A 25,432-nucleotide genomic window follows, 5' to 3' on the forward strand; every position below is an offset into this window, starting at 1 on the left:
ATAAGTGCCTGGGGCAATTAGAAGTTGCTGGTGGTAATTAATTAGCCAAAGTTTGGTTTAATTGGTCCTGGTTAATGGCAGGTTACTTGATTAATTGATTTGCGTTAATCATTAATTGTTCCCGGGGTGGTGGGAGGGGTAATAAGAGGGAGTAATTAAGCTTTGGGAGCTTGATTGAGGCGTGGAGGGAGAGCTTTGGTCCCAGCTGGGGGGGTCTATGGGGCAAGGTTGAGGGGCCCTATGGGGTGGCGGAGGTTATGGGGGTCATCCCCAGCCCAGGAGTGTTTTTGGGGGGCTGGAGTGTGTTGGGGGCTGTGGGGCAGAGGAGGGGTTCCAATAGGTCAGAAATGGGGGGATCTATGGGGCAGCAATGGGGGGGATATAGGGCAGGGGGTGTCCCACGATGCACCAATCCCCAGCCCAGAGCCCTGGAGTGTTTCTGGGAGGGTCCCTCCGTGGCTCCGGGGGCTCTGGCTCTGGGTCAGGGGTGGGGGTCAGGTCCGTGGGGGGGCACCCACCGATAGGTGCCCTCGTACAGGAACCCCTCCCGCCGCAGGAGCTCGTCCGCCTCGGGGGGGCCCCGGCTGGGAAAGGGGGGATACGGGGTCAGGGGTTATCCCCAGTACCCCCAAATCCCCCAAATCCCCAGCGAGACCCTCAAATCCCCAGTGAGACCCCCTGGGAGCCCTCCCAGGTTGTTTGGGAACAACCCAAATCCCCAACAGGACCCTCAGGATCTTCCCCTTCCCTGCCCCCCAGGTGTGCCCAGGTGCCCCCAGACTCTCATATTCCTGCACCAAGTACCCCCCATTGACCCCCCAGACCCCCCCAGGAGCCTCCAGGTACCTCCAGCTGAACCCCCTACCCACCCCCCACACCACCCTGTATCTCCCCCCAGGTGCCCCCCTCTTACCTGCCGTAGGGGTAGGGGATGGGGGGCTCGCGGCGCTGCTCAATCTGGTGCAGGAGGGGGGTGAAGATTCGCCAGGCCTCGCGCAGCTCGTCACTGTGGGGGGGGGAAGGACACCCCAAAACAGAGCTGGGGGACCCCAAAACTCCCCCAATCCTCATCTGGGCCCCCAAACTGGTCCCATCTTCCCTCCCCAAACTGGCCTCACCTGTCCCCCCAAACTCATCTGTCCCTCTCAAACCAGTCCAATCTGCCCTTCCAAACTCCACCTTCTCCCCTCAAAATCCTGCCTGCCCCCCCTTACCTGGCCCCACCTGCCCCTCCCAAATCTCCCCCTCCAGACTGCTCCCATCTGTCCCCTTGAACTGGTCCCTTTCACCCTCCCCAAACTGGACTCACCTGTCCCCCTCATGCCCCACCAGACTCTTCAGCTCCTCCAAACTAGTCCCACCTGTACTGCCCCCCCACCCCCCGTCTCTCCTGTCCCTATGTCCCACCTGTCCCCACCATGTCCCCCTGTCCCCAGGTGTCACCTGTCTACAGTCCCACCTGTTGCTGTGTCTCCCCTGTCCCCACCATGTCCCCCTGTCCCCAGGTGTCACCTGTCCCCTCTCACCTGCGCACAAAGTGCATTTGGTTCCCACAGATGACGTCCAGCAGCAGCCGCTCGTAGGCGTCCGGCAGCTTCACGTCCTGGAGGGCACCAGGGTGGTCTGGGGGAGTCTGGGGGCACCCCCACGTGTGGGGGACGCCCCCAGGTGTGGAGAGACACCTGGGCTTTGAGAGGACCCTGCCAGGTGTGGGGGGATTCCAGGGTTTGGGGATTGTAGGGGCTCCTCTGGGTTGGGTGTATGGGGAACACCTGGGCTTTAGAGGGACCCAAGTGGGTTTTGGGAATCCTCCCAGGGGTGGGGAACCCTCCGAGATGTGAAGTCTCCACCCACAATTTTGGGGTCTCAGTGTTACAGTTTTGGTCTCAACACTACAATTTTGAGTCTCAGTGTTGTGATTTTGGGGTTCCATCCCCATTTCTGGGTACGCAAACCCCATTTTGGGTCTCGATGCTCCATTTTCATGTCCCCAACCCCCATTTTTGGGTCTCAATGCTCCCACTTTGTGTTATCAAATCCCATTTTTGGGTCTCAATGCTCCTTCTTTCTGTCCCCAAATCCCATTCCCGTGTCCCCACCACCATTCCCGTGTCCCCTGCCCGTTTTGGGAACCTTGTAGCGGCTGCCGTAAGTGAGGTCGAGCTCGGACTCCTCGGGCCGCAGGTACATGCCCGGTTTCTTGGTGTTGAGTTTGGCGTAGACAGCCTCGCACGGCTGCACCCGCACCACCAGCTCGTTGCGCTTGCACTGCCGCGCGAAGATGTCCCCGGGCACCTCCCGGAACTGCAGCCGCACCTCGGCCTTGCGCTCGTTCAGCGCCTTCCCACAGCGCAGCACGAACGGGACACCTGGGGACAGCAGCATCGTTGTCATTGTCATTGTCAATATCATCATGGTCATCATCAACACCATCGTCATCATCAACACCTCATTGTCATCAACATCCATCAACATCCCAGCCTCTTCCCACAGCGCAGCATGAACAGGACACCTGGGTATAGCGGCATCGTTGTCATTGTCAATATCATCATGGTCATCATCAACACCATCATCATCATCAACACCATCATTGTCATCAACATCCATCACCATCCATCAACATCCATCACCATCCCAGTGCCTTCCCACAGCGTAGCATGAACAGGATACCTGGGGACAGTGGCATCACTGTCGTCCTTGTTATTGTCATCATTGCCATTGTCATAATCATCAGCGTCACCATCCGTCAATATCACCATCAATATCATCATTGTCATTGTCAACATCATCTACATTGCCATCATCATCAATATCCATCACCATCATCAACAGCACTGCCATCAACACTCTCATCATCCACACTGTCAACATCCAACCAATCATCAACACCCACCATCATAATCAATGTCATCAACATCCAACACCGCTGTCACCACCATCAACATCCATCCACCAGCATCATCATCGTCATCATCCATATCAACATCACCACCAACACTGTCAAAGTCACATTACCACCATCATCATCCATCAACATCATCACTCATCATCACCACCCCTCATCCCCATCCCAGCAAGTTCTTGCAGTGCAGCACCAATGGCACAACTGGGACACCATCGGCATTGTCACCTCCACCATCATCATGGACATCACCACTGCTCTTCATCATCATTCCAACCATCACCATCATCATGGTCAACACCTTTGTCATCCTCTGGTCATCAATGCCACCATTGTGGCTATCACCATAAGCAGCACCATCTCCACAACCACCACCACCACAATCATCATCATCACAGCCATTAATGTCATCACCATGGCCACCACCATTATCATGGTCATCGCTACCATCATCACCACAATCACAAATGTCATCACCATGGCAACCATCACCACCACCACCCCTCTTACCATCCCAGCGTTCATTGGCCACGCGCAGCACAGCGGTGGCGAAGGTGGGCGTGGTGGAGCCGGGGGGCACCGTGGGGTCATCCAGGTAGCCCTTCTGTGCCTCAGGGGGACCCTCGGGGTTGCCCACATATTGGCCCAGTACCACGTCCTGCAGCTCCACCGGGCTGATGCACTTGAGCACCTTCACCTGGGGGACAGGTGAGGGACAGGTGAGGCACACCTGGTTACGGGGGCTCTGGTGAGACCACGGGCTGGGACTGCTTGGGGATGTGGTTACGGGGGGCCACTGGTAAGAACAGACAGTGGGCTGGGGCTGGGAGGGATGTGGCCATCAGGGGACACGGTTTTGGGTGGTCACCAATGAGAAGCTGCTGATAGGACATGGTTTGGGATGTGGCCACAGGAGTTGTGGCATTAGGGTCCACCACAGATCACAGGATGCCAGGACACAGCTGGGGACACAGTCAGTGAGAACGTGGCCATGGGGGATGTGGCTTTGGGGGCCACTATCGAGAACACGGTGGTGGAACGCAACTGGGGTGGGGGAATGTGGCCATAGGGGACACAGGGGATGGTCCCTGTGGCCATGATCATGGTGTGACCATAGGGGACATAAAGCTCAGTGAGCAGTGCAGTGCCAGGGGTGGTGACAGGTGACACTCCGGTGTCCCCGCTGTCCCCACCTTCTCATCGCGGACGTCATCAGGGTTGGTGGATGCCGGCTTCTCCATGGCCACGAGGCAGAGCAGCTGCAGAAGGTGGTTCTGCATCACGTCCCTGTGGGGAGCCGGCGCTGCCACGGGGTCGAGGGACATGGGGGGACACAGAGGGGACATGGGTACACTGGGGAACGCCCATCCTCACCGGATGATGCCAAAGTCATCGAAGTAGCCGCCACGGCCCTCAGTGCCAAAGGGCTCCTTGAAGGTGAGCACCACGCAGGCGATGTTGTCACGGTTCCAGATGGGCCCAAAGATGCGGTTGCCGAACCTGGGGTGGGTGAGGGGTGGCTGAGGAGTCCTGTGCATGTCCCTGTGCCGCCCCCATGTCCCTGGCCCCTCCCGTGTCCCCGGCGCACCGCAGCACCATGAGGCTCTGCACCATCTCCTTGCCCAGGTAGTGGTCCATGCGGTAGATCTGCTCCTCGCAGAATAGTGAGCTCAGGTGCGCCGACAGCTCCTCCGACGAGCCCAGGTCCCGCCCGAATGGCTTCTCCACGATCACACGGTTCCACCTGGGGACAGGGACATAGGCATGTGAGGGCAGGGACAGGGGGACACGGAAAGACACAGGGGAATACGGTGACACGAGGGACATGGATGCTGGGGAATATGCAGACACAGGGGACATGGGACATATGGGGACAAAATGAACATGGAGGGGCATGGGGACACATGGGGGCATGAGGACATAAGGACATGTGGGGAGATGGGGGGACATGAGAACACAAGGGGACACAGTGGCACACAGGAATACAGGAGGTGTGGGGGTACGCGAGGGCATAAAGACACAGGGATACACGGGGACATGGGGACACGGGACATGGGAATGTGCAGAGACACAGGAGGACATGGGATATGGATATGGGTGGACACAGTAGGGACATGGATATGGGAAGTGGGACATGGTGACAAACCAACCTGTGTCCCCTGCAGTCACACACCCTGTGCGTCCCATCCTGTGTGTCCCATCCCTGGGTGTGTCCCCATGTCCCCACTCACCCCTGCCCCATGTACAGAGCCCTTAGGTGCTGTGTCACAGGTGTGTCCCCATGTCCCCACTCACCCCTGCCCCATGCACAGAGCCCTCAGGTGCTGTGTAACAGGTGTGTCCCCATGTCCCCACTCACCCCTGCCCCATGCACAAAGCCCTCAGGTGCTGTGTTACAGGTGTGTACACGCTGGGGGGCAGGGCCAGGTAGAAGAGCCGGTGGGCACGGTCTCCCCCAGGCAGCCCCCGCAGGTGAGCGTCCAGCGCCCGGAACGAGGCCTCGTCCCCATACTGACCCCGCACGAAGCTCTGCAGGGACAGGAACTCAGCCAGGCGGGGCCCATCCTCAGAGGTCACCTGTGGGGACACACAGAGAAAGGGGCAGGTGAGACAGGGACAGGTGAGACAGGGTCAGTCCTCAGAGGTCACCTGTGGGGACACACAGAGACAGGGGACAGGTGAGACAGGGCCAGTCCTTGGGGGTCACCTGTGGGGACACACAAGGGTGATACACACAGGGACAGGTGAGACAGGGAAAGGAGACAGGTGAGACAGGGCCAGGAACATGGCTAGGCAGGGACTGTCCTCGGGGGTCACCTGTGGGGCAAGGAAGGACAGGTGAGGGGACACAGGGACAGGTGGGGCCCATCCTCGGGGGTCACCTGTGGGGACAGGTAGCGACAGATGCGGGGACACAAGGACACAAGACCAGGCAGGCTCTGTCCTTGGGGGTCACCTGGGGACATGTGTGGCCAGAAAAGTTCAGGTGAGGTCAGGAGGGGTCAGGTGAAGACAGAAGAAACAGAGAGGGGACAGGAGGGGACAGAAGGGACAGGTGGCACAGTGGTGTCACCTTGAGGTAGGGCAGGGTCTGCTCCCGGATGAGCTCCACGGTGAGGGGCGAGCGGGCGAAGCCAACGACGCGCGTGGCATCGGGGAGGAGCCCGTCCCGGAAGAGCCACCTGGGGACACGGGACAGCGCTGTCACCTGTGTCACCAAACCCCCCGGGACACTCACAGCATTGTCACCACCCCGCTCTGGGGACACCAGCCAGGCCTGAGGTGACACCCGTGTCACCAACCCTCTCTCAAGGTGGTGACACTGCTAATGGTGGCTCCTGTCCCCGTGTCACCCTGGGAGCAGTGACACGGGGACAGGTGGCACAGGGGGGAACAGAAGCAGCAAAGGAAGGAACATGGGTCATACTGGGGACATTGACAGCCCTGGGGACACTGGAGTCATACTAGAGACACCGGTGCCAACTGGTGACACAAGTAGCCCCACGCACAGTAGGGACACACAGCTGTGGTGACACTGGGGACAGCAGACAATGGCAGCACTGCTGACTGGTGCCACTGGGGACAGCAGTGACCGACATTGGTGGCCCTGGTGGAATTGGGAACAGCAGTGACACCGAGTGGCCCTGGCAATATCGATGACCTTGATGACCTGGGAGACAGGTGGAGACATTGGTGGCCTTGGGGACATGGACGCCCTGGTGACAGGAGGGACACTGAAAGCCCTGATGACCCTTATGGGCTCAGGGTCAGGGCCACATCGGTGGTCTCAGTGACCCTGGGGACAGGGAGCGGACCGTGGTGGCCCTGGGGACCCTGGTGACAGGTGGAACACTAGCAGCCTTGATGACACCATTGTTCCTATTGTCCCCTCGCTGTCCCTGCTGTCCCCATGTGTCCCTCAGTGTCCCTGCTGTCCCCAGGTGTCCCCTCAGTGTCCCTGCTGTCCCCAGATATTCCCGTTGTCCCCAGATGTCCCCTCAGTGTCCCCATACCAGATTGTAGGGTAAATCTTCTTCCTGGCCAGGTCGCCCTGTGGGGAAGGGGCCGTCAGGGTGGGGGAGGGGCCTGGGCCGCACCCAGGGCTGGCCACGCCCCTCCCCGGAATGTGCTGAGTCAACGCCGCCACCCCTCCCCCCCATCCCGCGGTGTTTAATTAAGGGGTGTTGGGTAATGGGGTGGGGGAGGGGCGGAGGAGGAAGTTGGGGTGCGGGCGGGGGAGGGGCGACACCGCCCTGGCCCCAGGGGGTGACCGGGGGGAGGGGTGACCGGGGGGAGGGGCGGGCGGGGCACCCCAACTTTTTCTCCTTCCCCATCCCCCTGGAGGCATCGGGGTGGCCGCCTCTCCCCCACGGACCCCAAATAACTCCCCGCCCCCCAGTGACCCCAAATAACCCCTCATCACCCCCAAAATGCCCCCAATTCCTCCCCATCCCCCAATTCTCTCCCCACTCCCTTTAGTTGGCCCCCAAATCCCCCCATTCTCCCCAACCCCCTTTACTCCCAGCCCCTCCAATATGTCCCCAAATCCCCTGATTCCCCATCCCCCTCTTATCACCCCCAAATTTTCTTTCCAGTGCTCACAATCCCCCCATTACCCCCCCAGATTTGCTTCCCCCTCTTTTGCTCCTTCCAGCCCTCCCAATTCCCCTACAACTCTTTCATTCCCTCCTCCAGCTCCCCAATTTCTGCCCAAATTCCTCCATCCCTTTCCCAGTTTCCCAACATCCTCCCCAAACCCATTCACTCCCCCTTCCAGCTCTCCAACACCCCCTCTAAACCCCTTTATTCAGACCCACAAGCCCCAAATTTCTCCCCCTAAACCCCTTGTTTCCCTCTTCCAACCCCCTAATTCCCTTTTCCACCCATCCCCAATATCCCCCCAAACCCCTTCATTCCCCCATGTCCCAAATTTCTCCCCCTAATCCCTAGCTCCCCCCAGCCCCAATTCCTCCCCAAACCCCTTTATTCCCCCCCAGAAGTCCCAAATTTCTCCCTCTAAACCCCTGCTTTTCCTCCTCCAGCCCCCCAGTTCCCTTTTCCAGCCCCCCAATTCTCCCTCAGCCCCCCTGATTCCTCCCGAAACCCTTTTATTCTGCCCCACAAGCCCCAAATTTCTCCCCCAAACCCCTTCTTTCCCTCCTCCAGCCCCCCAATTCTCCCTCAACCCCCCCCCAAACCCCTTTATTCCGCCCCATAAGCCCCAAACTTCTGCCCCTAAACTCCTTCATTCCCCCTCCAACACCCCCCAATCCCCCCTAACCCCCTCCATCCCCCCCCCAAAACCCCGCGGGCACTCACGGAGGCGCCGAGGATGACGAGGACATGGGGGTGGCCCTGCAGGAAGGCTCCGTCCCGGCTCAGCTCCTGCCGGAGCATCCCGCACACCTGCGAGCGGCTCAGCTCCGCGCAGGAGCCCGGCGCCTGCTCACCTGGGCCCGGCATGGCTCCTGGGGGGCAGGTTCGGGCACTTGGGGGGCAGGTTCGGGCACCCCGGGAAGGATTTCGGGAGCAGAGGAGCAGGTTCGGGCACCCCAGGGCAGGATTGGAGGGGTTGTGGGGCAGGGCTGGGATTGGGAGGTTTTGGGGCGGGGCTGGGGCAGCTGAGCAGCGGAATTTGGCACTTGGGGGGGGAGGGTTTGGGTGTTGTGGGGCGCGGTTGGGTACCTGGGGTGGGACTGGGCACCAGGGGTCAAGATTTGGGCGACGGGGGCGGGGCCGGGGTGGGGCAGGACACGCCCTCCCTCCACTGTCTCTCCCCCCCCCCCGAATTGCCCCCCTCAGGATCCCCAAATCCCCTCAATTCCTCACACCCCAGCTGCCCCCCCGAACCCCAAATCCCTCCCCCCCCAGATCTCCCCCATTTTCCGCCTTCAGCCCCCCCAAACCCCTCATAACTCCCCTCCCCATCCCTCCCCAATTCCCTCCCGCTCCCCCCATCATCCCCCAGGCCCTCACGGACCCCCAGTTCCCCTCAAATCCCCCCAAATCCCCCAATTTTCCCAATTTCCACCTTCACCCCCCATCAATTCCCCCTCAAACACCCCCAGACCCCAAATTTCTGCCCTCACCGCCCCTAACCCTCCCCCAACCCCTCCACATCCCCCCAAATCCCAAATCTCCCCCCACATCTCCCCTCAGGCCCCTCCAGTTTCCCCATAACGCTCCCTCAGGCCTCCATGGACTCCCCCGGGCCATCCCAGAGCCCGAATCCCCTCACGCCCTCCCGAATTCCCCGAATTCCCCCATTATTTCCCCAGTTTCCCGGTTCTGCCCGCACCTTCCCGCTCCGGCCGCGCTCGCGCCGCCTCCCCCACGCTCGCGCGAGTCCCCATCCCCTCACAGAGGCCACGCCCCCGGTCCCTCCTCCGCTCCTCATTCAGCAATCAGCGCTGAGCAGCTTCCTCACTGGCCAATCAGTGCAGAGTATGGGCGGAGCCGTGCCCGGAGGAGTGACCAATCAGCGCTCTCCGCCCTCCGCGTTGCTATGGCGCCGCCCGAACACTTGCCGAGGCGGAAGTGCGGCGGGTGCTTGGTGACGTCACGCGCTTCCGGCGGAAGCGGGAAGTGGTGCCTCCACCGCCGGAGCCGCCGGGATTCCAGAAATCCCCGAATTGGGCCCCGAACCGCCCCCGAGCCGCCCGGGCCCCGCCGGCAGCCGCCCATGAGCGGCGGGCGCTGGCGGCGGTCCGCGGAGATGGTGCAGCCGGGGCCCGAGGCGGAGCCGGCGCTGGCGGAGGCGCTGCAGCGGCTGCGGGCGGAGAACCGCGAGCTGAGGGGTGAGAACTGGGGGAACTGGGGGAACTGGGAGGGACTGGGCCGGACTGGAAGCGTCCCTGCGGCACTGGGGGGGTCCCCAGCTATGTCCCCGTGTCTCCGTTGATGTCGCGATATCCCCGATCCCCTCAGTGTCCGCGATGCCCTCAGCACCCCCAGTGCCCCCAAGGTCCCCTATGTCCCCTCCATGTCCCTCATTTCGCCAGCATTCCTCATGTCACCCCAGTGTCCCAATGTCACAATGGTCCCCGACCCCCGCGATGTCCCCAATGTCCCAACATCCCCAACTGCCCCGTGTCCCCAGCCCCTCCCATGTCCCCTGATTGTCCCCAGGAGCGCTGTGTCACTGCACCGAGTCGCTGCGGCAGCGCCTGGAAGAGCTGCGGAAGCTGCAGCTGCAGCGCCGGGGGGAGCGGGAGCTGCTGCGGGGCCGCTGGGGACAGGCGCGGGAGCTGGTGCTGCAGCTGCGGGGACAGCGCGGGGACAGCGGGGACAGCAATGGGGACAGCGGATACACCCCTGGGGACAGCAGGGACACACCTGGAGACACTAGGGACACTCCCGAGGACATCAGAGACACCCCTGGGGACATCAAGGACACCAACAACACCCTCGGGAACACCAAGAACACCCTCGGGGACATCAGGGACTCCCTCAGGGACACACTCAGGGACACTGGAGACACCTCCAGTGACACCCCTGACACCAGCAGCAAGGTGTGTGCTGTGTCCCCCCCTCTCTGTGTCCCCTCATGTCCCCCCCGTGTCCCCCTACCCCTTCCCACTGTACCCACCCTGTCCCTTGTGTCCCCCAATGTCCTCCCCCTGTGTCCCCCTCTGTCTTCTCCCTGTCCCCCCAATGTCTCCTGATGTTCCCTAATGTCCCCACAGCCCCTCGAGGCCCCCCCTCGCTCGGTGTCTACCCCCCTAGAGGATGTCCCTGCTGTCCCGGCGCCCCCCCAGGCCCCCCCCGGTGCACCCCCGGAGCCCAGGTGAGCCCCTCCCCCCTGTCTCTGGCCCCTCGGGGCACCCCCGATGTCCCCAACCCCCGTGATCCCCCCTGACCCCCCCTCGTGTCCCCCCAGCTCCGAGGAGCAGCTGAGGCAGCGCCTGGTAGAGGCTGAGGCTGAGTGAGTCGGGGACACTGGGGACACTTGGGGACAGTCTGGGGACACTTTGGGGCACTTTGGAGATGCTTTGGAGTCACCTTGGGGACACCTGGGGACACACTGAGGTCTCTTGGGACCCCAAGACTGACACTTTGGGACACTTTGGGGACCCCCCCCCCCCAGGCTGGTGGTGGCCACGGCTGAGGGAGGCTGGGGGTGTTGGGGACACTCTGGGGACACTGTCCCCAGGCTGGTGGCACTGTGGGCAGGGTTTGGTGACACCAGTGACCCTTTGGTGACCCTTGGTGCCATTGGGGATGTTGGGGACAGGCTGGTGCCACTGTGGGTGCACTGTGGGCAGGGTTTGGTGGCACCAATGGCCTTTGGTGACCCTTGGTGACCCTTGGTGACACTGGGGATGTTCGGACAGGCTGGTGGCGCTGCCGGCAGGGTTTGGTGACCCTTGGTGACATTGGTGCCATTGGAGACAGGCTGGTGGCACTGAGGGCAGGGTTTGGTGACTCTTGGTGACATTGGTGCTGTTGGGGACAGGCTGGTGGCACTGCGGGCGCGCGTGGCTGTGGCCGAGCTCCAGGCTCAGGACGTTTCCCGTGCGGCCGAACTGCAGCTGCAGGGGCTGCGCCGCCAGCTGGAGGTACCAGGACATGGGGACACCCTGGGGACAGCCCTGGGGATACCCTGGGGACATGGGGACAGCCCTGGGGACACTATGGGGACACCCTGGGGGCACTGGGGACATGGGGACACACTGGGAACAGCTGGGCACAGCCCTGGGGCAGCCCTGGGGACATGGGGACGCCCTGGGGACACTGGGGACAGCACTGGGGACACCATGGGGACACTGTGGAGACATGGGGACAGCCCTGTGAACACTGGGGACCCCCTGGGGACAGCCTGATGACAGCTCCAGGTACACTGGACATACCTAGGGATAGCTGGGGACACTCAGAGGGTGACAGTGTCCCTGTCACCAGCAGGACAAGGCGCAGGCGATACAGGGGGTGACAGTGTCCCTGTCCCCAGCAGGACAAGGCCCGGGTGACACAGGGGGTGACAGTGTCCCTGTCCCTGTCCCCAGCAGGACAAGGCACAGGTGCAGGCGCAGGTGACGTCGCTGCTGGGGGAGCTGCGTGAGAGCCAGAACCGGCTGGAGCGGAGCCGGGCGGAGCGAGAGCACCTGGAGCGCAGGTGGGGACACCCGGGGACACCTGGGGGACATGGGGACACGTGGGGGTGGCACAGAGACATGTGGGGGAAAACGGGGACCTAGGGGACATGGGGACACCTGGGGGGACAACGGGACACCTGAGGTGGCACAGGGGATGCGGGGGGTCAGGGGCTGTCTCCAAGGGGAGGGGACACCGCAGCATAGCCGGGTGGAGCGGGAACACCTGGAGCACAGGTGGGGGGGTGACACCTATGCAGGTGACAGTGGGTGACACCTGTGCAGGTGACGTCGGGTGACACCTGCGCAGGTGACAGTATGTGACAACTGTGCAGGTGGCGTCGGGTGACACCTGTGCAGATGACAGTGGGTGACACCTGTGCTGGTGGTGTCAGGTGACACCTGTGCAGGTGACATGAGGTGACACCTGTGCAGGTAACGTTGGGTGACACCTCTGCAGGTGATATGAGGTGACTCCTGTGCAGGTGACGTCAGATGACACCTGTGCAGGTGACAGTTGGTGACACCTGTGCAGGTGGTGTCAGGTGACATCTGTGCTGGTGATGTCAGGTGACACCTGTGCAGGTGACATGGGGTGACGCCTGTGCAGGTGACATCAAGTGACACCTGTGCGGGTGACAATGGGTGACACCCGTGTAGTGGCATTGAGTGACACCTGTGCAGATGGTGTCAGGTGACACCTGTGTGGGTGACATCGGGTGACAGCTGTGCAGATGACAGTGGGTGACAGCTGTGCAGGTGGCATGGGGTGGCACTGGGGTGTCACAGGGCTCAATGGGTGCTGGGTGGTGTCACCAGCTCAGGGAGGTGACACTGGCGCAGGATGACAATGGGGTGGCACAGGGTGACAGTGGAGTGGCAGAGGGTGTCAGAGGTTGACAATGGGGTGGCACAGGGTGGCACAGGGTGACAGTGGGGTGTCACTGGTGTCCCAGGGCCCGCAGTGATGCCGAGCGCTGCCAGCAGCTGGAGGAGGTGACCCAGGGCCACCAGGTGCAGCTGGACCAGCTGCGGCTGCAGGTGACAAACCTGGAAACTGCCCTGAGGGTGGAGCGGCGCGGGGCCACCGAAGAGAAGTGAGTGACAACGGGGACATGGGGACACAGGGAGGGGTGAGCGACAACGGGGACAGGGGACACAGGGAGGGGTGAGTGACAGCAGGGACAGGGGACACGGGGATGGGAGTGAGTGACAACGGGGACAGGGGACACAGGGAGGGGTGAGTGACAACAGGGATAGGGAAACACAGGGAGGGGTGAGTGACAGCGGGGACATGGGGACATGGAGAGGCATGAGTGACAACAAGGACAGGGGGGCATGGGGACACAGAGACATGGGGAGATGGGGAGGAGTGGATGACAATGGGAACACGGGGACACGGGGACAGCATGGAGAAGTGAGTGACAATGGGGACAGGGGACACGGGAAGGAGTGAGTGACTATGGGGACATGGAGGGGCCATTGGCAGGGGTGGCACCTGGGGACACCCATTGATGTCCCCAGTGTCCCAGGTGGAAGCTGGTGGAGCTCGAGGCCACCTGTCCCAATGAGGGGACATGGGGGAGGCAGTGGCACTCCCAATGTCCCCAATATCCCCAAGGCAGAAGCTGGTGCAGCTGCAGGCCACTTGTCCCTCATGGTGTCCCCAGTGTCCTTGATGATGTCTCCCATGTCCTCTATCAATGTCCCCAGTGTTCCCTCAATGTCCCCAATGTCCCAGGCAGAAGCTGCAGCAGCAGGCCTCCTGTCCTCTCAATGTCCCAAATGTCCCCAATGAATGTCCTCGACATCCCCGATGTCCCCTTGATGTCCTTAGTGTCCCCTCAACATCCCCAATGTCCATTGATATCCCCAACGTCCCAAATCAATGTTCCCAATGGCCCCAGTCAATGTCCCTAATGTTCCCTCAATGTCCTCAATGTCCCCTCAACATCCCCAATGTTCCCAATGTCTCCAATGTCCCAAGCAGAAACTGGTGCAGCTGCAGGTCTCCAGTCCCCTCAGTGTCCCCTATATCCCCAATGTCCCCTTGATGTCCCCAATGTCCACAACATCCCCTCAATGTCCCCTCAATATCCCCTTGATGTCCCCAATGTCCTCAACATCCCCAATGTCTCTAATCAATGTCCCCAATGTCCCCAGTGTCCCTTCAATGTCTCCAATGTCCCCCCAGTATCCCAATGTCCCCTTAGTGTCCCGTCAGTGTCCCCTAATGTCCCCTCAGGGTCTCCACTGTCCCAAATGTCCCCTCAGTGTCCCCATGTCCCCCTGTCCCCCCTGTCCAGGCGGAAGCTGGTGCAGCTGCAGGCCGCATACCATCACCTGTTCCAGGAGTACGATGCTCACATCAAGGCCAGCCTGGAGGGGGACAAACGGAGCCAGGTGAGGGACAGGGACACTGGGGACAGCTGGGGACATGGAGGGTCACGTCCTATCCCTTGGGGACCCTGGGATGGCCCCTTGTTCCCTGTGTCATTCTCCTGGGGGCCCTGTGGTGGCAGCTTGACCCCATCCCAGCCCCTTGGAGACGCCTGGAATGTCTCTTGGGTGACAGTGCCAACCCCCCCAGGTGACACAGGTGCCCCCCAGGTGTCACTGTACTGCCACAGGTGACACAGGAGCAGTGGCCAAGGCCACTCTGGGGGTGACACAAGTGACCCCCAGATGTCATTGTCACTGCCAGGTGACATCCTGGGGATGACAGAGGTGTCTCCCAGGTGACCCCCAGATGCCGTTGTCACCCCCAGGTGATGCAGGAGCAGCTCTGGGGCCGAGGCCATGCTGGGGGAGCAGTGGTGGGGGGGGTGGGGGGGTGTCACAGGGGACACAAGTGAGACAGGTGATCTCCCAGGTGACACAGATGATGTCACAGGTCACATCTCAGGTGACACAGGTGATCTCCAGGTGTCCCAGATGATGTCACAGGTGCTATCCCAAGTGTCATGGGTGCTATCCCAGGTGTCCCAGGTGATGTCCCAGGTGACCCCTTAGGTGTCCCAGTTGTCGAAGGTGTCCCACGTGATGTCCCAGGTGATCTGTCAGATTTCCCAAGTATGTCCCAGGTGATCTGTCAGGTGTCCCAGGTGTGTCCCAGGTGATCTCCCAGCTGTCCCAGGTGTCGTAGGTGCCATGTCCCCCCTCAGGTGACAGAGGAGCAGCTTCGTGCAGCTGAAGCCGCTCTGGCTCTCAAGCAGGAGCTCATCGATCGCCTCAAGGCCGAGGCCGAGCGCCAGCGGGCGGCACTGGAGACCATCCCGGTGCTGCAGGCCCAGGTGGGGCTGGGGGGGCTCTGGGGAGTCTGGGGGGGTCCTGGAGACCATCCCGGTGCTGCAGGCCCAGGTGGGGCTGGGAGGGCTCTGGGGAGTCTGGGGGGGTCCTGGAGACCATCCCAGTGCTGCAGGCCCAAGTGGGGCTCTGAGGGGACTGGGGGGTCTGGGGGGGTGCTGGAGACCATCCTGGTGCTGCAGGCCCAGGTGGGGCTCTGGGGGGATGTGGGGGGCCCCAGGGGATGTTGGGGGGACCTGGGGGGGTCCTTGGGGGTCCCTGAGTCCCCTGAGCCCCCCCAAACCCAGGTCAATGTCCTCAATGTGGGTCTGGGGGAGATCTGGGAGGATCAAGGGGGATTTGGGGGTTCCCAGAGGGGTTTGAGGGGTCCTGAGGGAGCTCAGGAAAAATCTCCCCCCCAAATCTCCCCTGCCCCCCCACTCCAGGCTGACACCCCCAGGGTGGATTTCAAGGCAGAGCACGGGGAGTTTTGCGGGGTGGGAAGGTTTTGGGGAGGGCCCAGTGGGATTTGGGGAATTCGGGGGATCCTGGAGGGGTCCTGACCCCAACTCCCCCTAAAATCCAGGCTGATATCTCCAAGGCAGAGGCGGGGGGAGGTCTGGGGAGATTTTGGGGTTCCCTGAGGGATTTTGGGTGTCCTGACCCCTCCCCAATCCCAGGCTGACATTTCCAAGGTGGTTTCTGAGGAGGAGCGGGCAGCTCTGAGGGGGTTCTGGTTGGATTTGGGGATCCTGATGGGACTGAAATGTTCCTGGGGAATTTTGGGGATCCCTGGTTGGATTTGGGGTGTCCTGACCCCAATCCCCCTGTTTCCCCAACACCTCCCAGCTGGATTTTGAGGCAGAGCAGGTGGCTCTGGGGGATTTGGGGGTTCTGGTGTGACTTGTGGGGGTTCCTTTGGGGGATTTTGGGGATCCTGTGGGGGGATTTGGGGGTTCTCTGGTGGGATTTGGGGGTTCCCTGGTGGGATTTGGGTGTTCCTTTGGGGGATTTGGGGGTTCTAGTGTGACCTGTGGGGGTTCCTTTGGGGGATTTTGGGGATCCTGTGGGGGGATTTGGGGGTTCCCTGGTGGGATTTGGGGCGCCTGACCCCCCGTGTGGCCAGGCCGACATTTACCGGGCGGATTTCGAGGCGGAGCGCGCGGCGCGGGAGCAGCTGCACGGGCAGCGGGAGGCGCTGCAGGAGGAGCTGAACCAGCTGCGGCTGCGGCTGGGTGGGGACGGGGCCCGGTACGGCACTGCACCCCAAAAACACCTGAAAACAGCCCAAAAGCATCCCAAAAATACCCTAAAAACCCCAAAAATACCCCAAAACCAGCCTGGGACACCCCAAATAGCAAAAAAAAACCCAAAAATACCCTGGAACACGTCAAAAATACCCCAAAAAACAGCCCAGACACCTCAAAGACACCCCTAAAATACCCCAGAACACCCCAAAAATACCCCAAAAACACCCTGGAAACACCCCAAACACCCTGAAACACCCCAAAAACATTCCAAAAATACCCTAAAACCACCCCAAAATACCCCAAAAGCACCCTGAAACACCAGAAAAATAACACCCTGAAAACACCCTAAACACCTCGGAACAACCTGAAACACCCCCAAAACACCCAAAAATACTCAAAAAACACCCCAGAACTCCCCAAAACCACCCCAAAACCACCATAAACCCAGCACAGAACACCCCAAAACCCCCCCAAATGACACCAAGAGACCCCAACTTCCCCCCAAAATCCCTCAATACCTGCAAAACAACCAAACCCCCCAAAATCTCTCCAGAACAGCCTCAGGGACCACAACAAAAGGCCCCACTCAAAACTACCCCAAAGCACCCAGAGGCTACTACCCCAAACTACCAAAACTACCCCAAAACGACCCCCAGGGACCCCCTCTCCCTCCCACTCCCTGACATCCCCCAAACCCCCGAAATTCCCTCAGCTCTCCCAAACCCTGGAGTGTCCCCTCCAAAACCTCTTGAGACCCCCCCCCCACGACCCCCACAAAACCCTCCCTTAACCCCAACGCCCCCCAAAATCTCCTGAGCCCCCAAAACGCCCCCAAATCCCACAGGGCCCGTCTGGAGGAGATGCGGAACCGGCACTCAGAGCCGCCCCCGGCCCCAGCCCTGGCGGGGGGTGAGTACAAAGTGGGGGCCCGCACCCCCAAATCCCCCCTGGGGGAGGGGCAGGGCCTGACCCCGCTCCTCCCCCTCCCCCTGCAGGTTTTGGGGTGCTCCTGCCGCCCCCCGAAGAGGGGCCCGACCTGTGCTGCCCCAAATGCCAGTACAAGGCTCCGGATATGGACACGCTGCAGATCCACGTCATGGACTGCATCAAGTGAGGGGGGGGCCCCAAACCCCCCCCCCAGCACCCCAAAAACACCCCCGGGGGTCCCCAAAACCCCCTGGGAGCCTCAGCCCTGAGGGAACTCCAAAATATCCTCCAAACCCCCAGATATTCCTTCGGGAATCTCTTCACTGCATCCACATCATGGACTGGGTCAGGTGTGGGGGGAGCACCCCAAAATCACCCCAGGACCCCCAAGGACACCCCAGCAGCTTCAGCCTGGGGGTTTGAGGTTCGGAAACCCCAAAATCCCCCAAAATTATTCTGGGAATCTCCTCACTGGATGCACGTAAGAGATTGAATCAGATGTGGGGGGGGCACCCCCAAAGCCCCCCAGGAACGCCAAAACCCCCCTAGACCCCCCCCAAAAACCCCACAGGGAGGCCCCTCACTCTCCTAAATCCTTCAGACTCCCCCCCCCCTCCCCAAAAGGAGGGGTTTTAGGGTCCCCCCCTTCAATAAATGCTCTCCAAATGTGTCTCAAATCACTTTTATTGCCCCATTTATGGGGAGTTCCCGCCGCCCGCCCCAAAACCCGGAGCCCTCCAACCCTCCGTCACTGAAGGGGGGGGTCTCGGCCCTCCCCCACCCCCACGGGGGGGGTTTTGGGGGGGAGCGTCACGCGAGGGGGGATTTTGGGGGTGTGGGGGAGGGGCTTCGCCCGCTGCTCATCGGGCAGAGCCTGGGGGGAGGGGGGAGATGATTGGGCGGGGGAGAGTCCCCAAAAAAGGGGGTCCAGGGAGGATTTTGGGGATCCCCCTCCCCCATTGTGCAGAGCTGGGGTTGGGATTTTGGGGGCCTCCCCGGGGGGATGGGCAGAGATTTGGGGAGGTTTTGGGGTCTCCTGGAAGGGGGGTGGGGGAAATTGTGGTGGGGGGAGTTTAACCCGATTTTGGGAAGGGTTTGACCTGATTTTGGGGCAGCTTTGATGGGATTTTGGCCACAGCCGAGCCCCGCGGGTTTCTGGGGGGGTTTCTTTGGGATTCCCAAGAAGGGGGCTCGGGGTGGGATCTGTCCCAACTTTGGGGTTTTCTTTGGGAGCTGCTGGGATTTCCCACAGTTTGGGGATTTTTTTGGGGGGTTGTTCTTTAGAAGGGCGCTCGGGGCGGCTCCGGAGGGGGGGTCCCGGGGCTGTCGGGGCGCAGTGGGGCCCCGCGGGGGGGCACCTCGATCAGCCGCGGTTTGTCGATGACCCGGGCGCCGCGGGGCCCCTTCTCCACCACGCCCACGATCCAGGCCTGCAGGCCCTCGGCGCGGCCCGGCGCCTTCAGCTCGGCGCAGAACCGCGCGGCCTGGGCGCGGGGCAGCACCACCAGCAGCCCCCCTGCGACGGGAAAATCCCCATTTCGGTCCTTCACCCCCGTTTTCCCCGGCCTTTTCTGGTTTTTGGGGTTTTCTCCCCGTTTTTAGGGTGCTGCCACAGTGCCCCATGCTGCCAGGGCAGAGCCAATGCGTCCCCATTAACCCCCCCTTACTAGACCCTCCCAATTCTTGGGGTCCCCATCCCGTTTTTAGTGTCCCCATCCCATTTTTGGGGTTCCCACCCCATTTTTAGTGTCCCTCATCCTGTTTTTGGGGTCCCCATCCCATTTTTAATGTCCTTTATCCCATTCCTGGGGTCCCCATCCCATTTTGGGGTATCTTACAACCATTTTTAGTGTCCCTTATCCTGTTTTTGGGGTCCCTTTTCCCATTTCTGGGGTCCCTTATACAGTTTCCAGCTTCCCACCACCGCGCACAGTGCCCCCTGCTGGCCTGGCTGACCCAAAACCCCCTCCATGGAACACACCCCCCCCATTTTTGGGGTCCCCTCCCCAACTCTAGGATATGTCCCCTCACTTTTGAGCCCCTTCCCCCTCCCTGTTTTTGGGCTGTTTCTCCCCATTCCTAGGGTCCTGGCATGATGCACAGCGTCCCCTGTTGGCTGGGAGGACCCAGTGCCCACTCACATCACCCCCCGCCATTTTCAGGGTCCCCAATTTCTGGGATCCCCAATCCCATTTCCAGTGCTGCTATTCCCATTTTTTACCTCCCCAATCCCATTTCCAGGCACCCCAATCCCATTTCCATCTCCCCAGTCCCATTCCCAGCTCCCCATTCCCATTTCCAGAGTTCCTAATCCCATTTTTGGGGTCCCCATTCCCATTTTGGGGTCCCCAATCCCATTTCTGCCTCCCCCATTCCCATTTCCAGTCCCCATTCCCATTTCTATCTCCCCATTCCCATTTCCAACTCCCCCATCCCCATTGCCAGTCCTCATCCCTGTTCCCACTCCCCATTCCCAGTCCCCATTCCCACTTCCTGCTCCCCCATTCCCAGTTTCCATCCCCATTCCCATTCCCACTCCCCATTCCCGTTCCTGTTCCCAGTCCCCATTCCCAGTCCCATCCCATCCCGTACCCGATGTCTCCGCGGCCATGCCCTGCAGCAGCCCCCCATTCCCGTCCCCATCCAGTCCCGTACCCGATGTCTCGGGTGCTGTCCCCTGCAGCAGCCCCCCGCGGCCCCCGCAGGCCTTGCTGACGGCGGCCATCTTGGCGATGACAGGCAGGTTGTGGATGACGAAGGCCACATCCAGGCGCTGCTGCGCTGCCAGGGCGCGGGCGTGGCCCAGCACGCCGAACCCCGTCACGTCGGTGGCCGCGTGTGCCCCGAATGCCCGCATCAGCCCTGCGGCTGGGGGGCATGGTGTCACCTCACACAGCCCCACTGGGGGCTCGGTGTCACCTCACACAGCCCCCACAGGGCTCGGTGTCACCTCACACAGCCCCACTGGGGGCTCAGTATCACCTCACACAGCCCCCACAGGGCTCAGTGTCACCTCACAAAGCCCCCACGGGGCTCGGTGTCACCTCATACAGCCCCACTGGGGGCTCAGTGTCACCTCACACAGCCCCCACAGGGCTCAGTGTCACCTCACACAGCCCCCACGGGGCATGGGGACAGCAGGGGGTGGCTTTGGGGACATCTGGGGTGGCGCTGGGGACACCCAACACGGCACAGGGACACCCAGGGGTGGCTCTGGGGACACCCAGCACAGCACAGGGACAGCAGGGTGGCTCTGGGGACACCCAGTATGGTACAGGCACAACCTGGAGTGGCTTTTGGGACATCTGGGTTTGTTTTAAGGACTGCCTTAATGGCTTTGGGGACACCCTGCAGTAGCTTTGGGGACACCCAACATGGCACAGGGACACCCAGGGGTGACTCTGGGGACACCCAGCACAGCATAGAGACACTCAAGGGTGGCTTTGGGGACATCTGGAGTGGCTTTAGGGATGCCCCAGATCACTTTGGGGTCTATGGACACCCTAAGATGACTCTGGGGACACCCGTGGTGGCTTTGGAAATCCCTGGGGACATCTGGGCTGGTTCTGAGGACCCGCAGGGTGGCGTTTGTTCCCAGTGTCACCCACCAGTGCGGTTGAGCGTGGCCATGTTGGACACGGCCTCCTGATAGGCCAGCTCCACCTCCTCCCGTGTCACCACCAGCTTGATCTTGTTCCAGCGATCGGGCTGTGGGGACAGGAAGGGACAGGGAGGGGACAGCATCAGGGACACCTGCAGGGGCCTTGGGGACACATCCATGGCACACAGGGGTCACCCCAGGGGTGGCTTTGGGGACATCTCAGGTGGTTTTCGGCCCCACTTTGGCTCCTCCTGGGGACACCTGGGTGTCTCCAGACCCACGGGAGGTGTCCTTGGAGACACAGGGCTGGCTCTGTGTGTCCCCCTGTCCCTCCCAGGGCCCCACAGTGTCACTCACGATGTCCAGCCACTGGTGTGCGGTGACAGCCATGTGTGTCCCCAAGGGCTTGGTCAGCACCAGGACGTCCCCGGGCACGGCGCTGTCCGGCCTGGGCAGGGCTGGGGTCAGCAGGGGACATGCTCTGCCCCAAACCCTGCCCCCATTCCCAAACCCTGCCCCATGTCCACAAACCCTGCCCCCTGCCCAAACCCTGTCCCAAACCCCGTCCCCTGACCCCAAACCCTACCCCCAGTCACCAAATCTTGCGGTCCCCAAACTCCGCCCCCATCCCCGACCCCCATTCCATCCCCAAGCCCCGCCCCCATGTACCTAAACCCCGCCCCATGTCCCCAAACCCCACCCCATGTGCTCAGGCCCCGCCCCAAGCCCAGCCTGTCACACAGGACAAATCCACTTGATTGACAGCAGTGCCCCTATCCTGTCTCCAAGCCCCACCCACCACTTATTAGAATTACACGATTGACACACGGCCATGGCCACACCCCCTCCTAAGACCCACCCATCATACCAATGATGGTTTTGATTGACAAGTGACCCCATCCTATCTCTCACACAAATGATTGACAGGTGCAGTGACCCCACCCGCCACTCACACAAATGACAGACAAGTACAGTGGCCCCACCTCTCACTCACACAAATGATTAACAGGTAGCAGTGGCCCCACCCCTCACTCACATGATGAACTCGCTTGATTGACAGACAGCGGTGGCCACGCCCCCCACAATGACCCAGGGGTTAAGCACGGTCTGTCCCCCTGTCACCGATGTCCCCCCGTCCTCAGCCGCGTCACGGAAGCCCTGGATGATCAGCGGCATCACCTTGTCCCGCTCCTGGGGGCACAGGACATCCCTGTCACCCTGGGTCCCTGTCCCCTCTCACCTTGGGTCCCTGTCACCCTGTGTCCCTGTCACCCTCAGCGTCCTCTGTCACCCTCAGTGTCCCTGTCAAGCTGGATCCCTGTCAGCCCTAGGTCCCTGTCACCCCTGGCTCCCTGTCACCCTCTCAGTGTCCCATTACCCCCTGTGTCCCCATCACCCCCTCAGTGTTCCTGTCACCCCAATGTCTCTGTCACCCTGTGTCCCTATCATTCCTGTGTCCTGTTATCCCTCAGTGTCCCTGTTACCTCCCAGTAGCTCCTGTCACCCCCCCATGTCATTGTGTCCCACCCCAATACGCCTGTCACCCTCTTATAACTACCACCCCCATGTCCCCCGTCCCCCAACATGTCACTGTGACCCCCCCCAACTGTGTCACTGTCACCTCCATGTGTCCCCATCATCCCCATGTGATCCCCTGTGCCACCTGATCTCAGTGCCACCTCCATGTCCCCTTTCCCCAGCATATCACTGTGACACCCCCATCCATGTCACTGTCACCCCATGTCCCTGTGTCACACTGAAGGGTGTATACCCATGTCCCCACTATGTCTCCTGTCCCTGTCACCTCCTTGGTCATGCGCTGGCTGACGCTCAGCAACATCAGGACATCATCACACACAGTAACAGGGGTGTGTCCCTGTGTCCCCCCGATGTCCCCTGTCCCTGTCACCTCCTTGGTCATGCGCTGGCTGACGCTCAGCAACATCAGGACATCATCACACTTGGTGACAGGGGTATGTCCTTGTGTCCCCCCCATGTCCCCTGTCCCTGTCACCTCCTCGCTCATGCGCTGGCTGACGCTCAGCAGCATCAGGACATTGTCACACTCGGTGACAAGTGTGTGTCCCTGTGTCCCCACCCTGTCCCTGTGTCCCCCCCATGTCCCCTGTCCCTGTCACCTCCTCGCTCATGCGCTGGCTGACGCTCAGCAGCATCAGCACGTTGTCACACTCGGTAACCCCCATGGCGTACAGGTCACTCAGGACGTTGGCACAAGCGATGCGGCCCTGAAACAGGGGGAAGGGGTTTGGGGGCTGCAGGACAGGACTGGGGGATCCTCATGGTGGTTGGAGTCCAAAATGGGATTTGAGGGGATCCAAGGTGGAGTTTGGGGGCCTTGGGATTGAATTTGGGGGGGTCCCAAGGGGATTTTGGGGCCTCCCTGGGAGGATTTGGGGTCCCCAGGTGGGATTTGGGTCCCCACCTGAGATCTGGCAGGGCCAGGATGGGACTGGGGGTGCCCAGGTGGGATCTGGGGTCCCCAGGTGGGATTTGGGGAAGGCCAAGTTGGAGTTTAGGGGGCCTGGAATAGAACTGGAGGGGTCACAAGGGGATTTTGGTGGCCCTCAGGGGGATTTGGGGGACCCAGCAGAGGACTAAGGGACATTGAAGGGGTTTTGGGGAGCCAAGGAGGGCTTGGGAGACCCAGGGATAGGACTAGGGGGGCTGCAAGGGGATTTGGAGTCCCAAGGTGGGATTTTGGGGGGTGCAGAGGAGGATATTGAGGTCTGCAGATGAAATGTGGAGGGCCTGCAGTAAGACTGGTGGGGGGGGGGCTGAAAGGATTTGGGATGTTCAGGGAGGGATTTGAGGGGTCCAGAGTAGAACTGGGGAACGCCAAATGGACTTGGAGAGAGGCCCAGGAGGATTTGGGGGTCCCAAGAGAGAGGAAGAGAATCAGAGAGCTCAGGGGGAAATTGGGGATTTGGGGGTTCCCTGGTGGGTTTTGGGTCCTTGGCGGGGGGGGGCGAATCTCAGAGATTCCTGGGGCAATTTGGGGTTTCCCAAGAGTCCTGATGGGATCTGGGGGGTCCCCAGGGTAGATTTCGGGGTGCAAGGGATGTTTATAGGGTCCCAGAGGGGTTCAGGGGGTGCTGGGGGGGTTGGGTTACCATCATGTAGGGGTCATCGATGATGGGGTAGAAGAAGTCGGTGGTCTGCACCAGCGAGAGCCCCCCATGGCGCAGCGGGATCACGCACGAGTCCAGGCCAATGCCTGCGGGCACCGAGCGTTCAGGGGGGGCTGAGGGCAGTATGGGGGGCACAGAGTGCAGTATGGGGGGCACAGAGCCTGGCATGTGGGGCACAGAGTACAGTATGGGGGGCACAGAGCACTCAGGGGGGCCCTGAGGGCAGCATGGAGAGCATTGAGCCGGCATGGGGTGGACAGAGCACAGTATGGGGGGCACCGAGCACTCAGGGGGGCACGGAGCCCTCAGGGGAGGCACAGAGTGCAGTATGGGGGGCACAGAGCCTGGCATGAGGGGCACCGAGCACTCAAGGGGGCACTGAGCCCAGCAGGGGGGTGCTGAGCCCTCAGGGACATCCAGCCCTCCGGGGGCACAGAACCCAGCATGGGAGGCACAGAGCCCGGCATGGGGGGCACAGAGCCCGGCATAGAGGGGCACAGACCCTCCCCGGCATAGGGGGACACAGGGACGTGGCAGAACCGGATGGGGAGGGAAACACGGATCCTGTTCGGGGAGGGGTGGGGACCGGATCTGAGGCTGCCCCTCCCCCCCGCAGCCCCTCCCCCCCGCAGCTCCTCCCGTCCCCTCCCTCTTCGCCCTTTGCCCCCTCCTCTGCCCTGACCACCTTTGCCCCGTTCCCCCGCCAGGTGCCCGAGCACCCCCGCTCTGTCCTGCGCCCTCGAGGACCCTCAGCCTCCCCACCATGTCCGTGAGCCCCCCCGTCCTCCCCCTGCGTCTCCCGAGCCCCTCGAAACTCCAGCGCCCTCGCTCAGAGCTCCCCCGAGGCCTCTCAGGCCCCCTCAGCCGCATCTCTGAGCCGCCCCCAAACCCCCCGGACCCCCCAAACCGCCCGGACCCCTCCCCGGGACCCCCGAGATCTCCCCAGTCTCACCCAGTGCCGGGCCCCCGCCGCTCTCCGCTTCCGCCCCTTCCCCTCCGCCTCCTCCTCCCGGGCGCTGTCCCTCGAGTCCCGCCAGGAGCTTGAGCAGCGTCTCCTGCGGGACTTTGCAGCCTCAGCCGCGTAGCTCGCCGTAGGCCGTGAGGCGCCAGGACGGGTCCAGACCCAGTGCCGCGGGGTCGAAGCGCCGCGAGACACCCGCCACCGCCGCCATCTTGGAATGCACCGGCCCGTCGAGAGCCGGCGCCGCTGATTGGCTGCGGCACCGCCT

At 61.7% G+C, this 25,432-nt stretch overlaps 3 protein-coding genes across 5 annotated transcripts; 1 reads left to right on the forward strand and 2 right to left on the reverse strand.

Moving 5' to 3' along the window:
- Positions 1-37: 37 nt before the first annotated feature.
- Positions 38-9,292, reverse strand: G6PD (glucose-6-phosphate dehydrogenase). The gene is made up of 13 exons (XM_056515441.1): positions 9,201-9,292; positions 8,222-8,370; positions 6,916-6,953; positions 5,976-6,084; positions 5,262-5,479; positions 4,491-4,646; positions 4,277-4,402; positions 4,096-4,189; positions 3,413-3,599; positions 2,134-2,369; positions 1,527-1,603; positions 914-1,006; positions 38-584 (listed from the first exon to the last, which is right to left on the reverse strand). The coding sequence occupies exons 1-13, from the start codon at positions 9,253-9,255 to the stop codon at positions 482-484; spliced, it is 1,641 nt and encodes a 546-aa protein (XP_056371416.1). The 5' UTR covers positions 9,256-9,292; the 3' UTR covers positions 38-481.
- A 100-nt stretch (positions 9,293-9,392) lies between these two features.
- On the forward strand, positions 9,393-18,123 carry IKBKG (inhibitor of nuclear factor kappa B kinase regulatory subunit gamma). Of its 3 annotated transcripts, none has more exons than XM_056515436.1 (12): positions 9,393-9,699; positions 10,031-10,413; positions 10,588-10,688; positions 10,782-10,826; positions 11,358-11,460; positions 11,905-12,014; positions 12,948-13,088; positions 14,298-14,394; positions 15,156-15,284; positions 16,403-16,527; positions 17,371-17,435; positions 17,522-18,123. In XM_056515436.1, exons 1-12 carry the CDS (start codon positions 9,408-9,410, stop codon positions 17,638-17,640), a joined length of 1,710 nt encoding a protein of 569 aa, XP_056371411.1. In that variant the 5' UTR covers positions 9,393-9,407; the 3' UTR covers positions 17,641-18,123. The 3 variants fall into 3 exon arrangements, with proteins under 3 accessions (XP_056371411.1, XP_056371413.1, XP_056371412.1); XM_056515438.1 differs by having other exon boundaries at positions 15,207-15,284; XM_056515437.1 differs by having other exon boundaries at positions 11,908-12,014.
- LOC130266128 (selenide, water dikinase 2-like) lies at positions 18,120-25,375 on the reverse strand. Its single transcript, XM_056515461.1, has 8 exons — positions 25,156-25,375; positions 24,186-24,289; positions 23,193-23,300; positions 22,091-22,245; positions 21,412-21,502; positions 21,062-21,161; positions 20,109-20,321; positions 18,120-18,969 (listed from the first exon to the last, which is right to left on the reverse strand). The coding sequence occupies exons 1-8, from the start codon at positions 25,373-25,375 to the stop codon at positions 18,734-18,736; spliced, it is 1,227 nt and encodes a 408-aa protein (XP_056371436.1). The 3' UTR covers positions 18,120-18,733.
- Between the last annotated feature and the right edge of the window lie 57 nt (positions 25,376-25,432).

The sequence above is a fragment of the Oenanthe melanoleuca genome, unplaced genomic scaffold, assembly GCF_029582105.1.
Source record: "Oenanthe melanoleuca isolate GR-GAL-2019-014 unplaced genomic scaffold, OMel1.0 S001, whole genome shotgun sequence".
Classification (NCBI taxonomy): Eukaryota; Metazoa; Chordata; class Aves; order Passeriformes; family Muscicapidae; genus Oenanthe; species Oenanthe melanoleuca.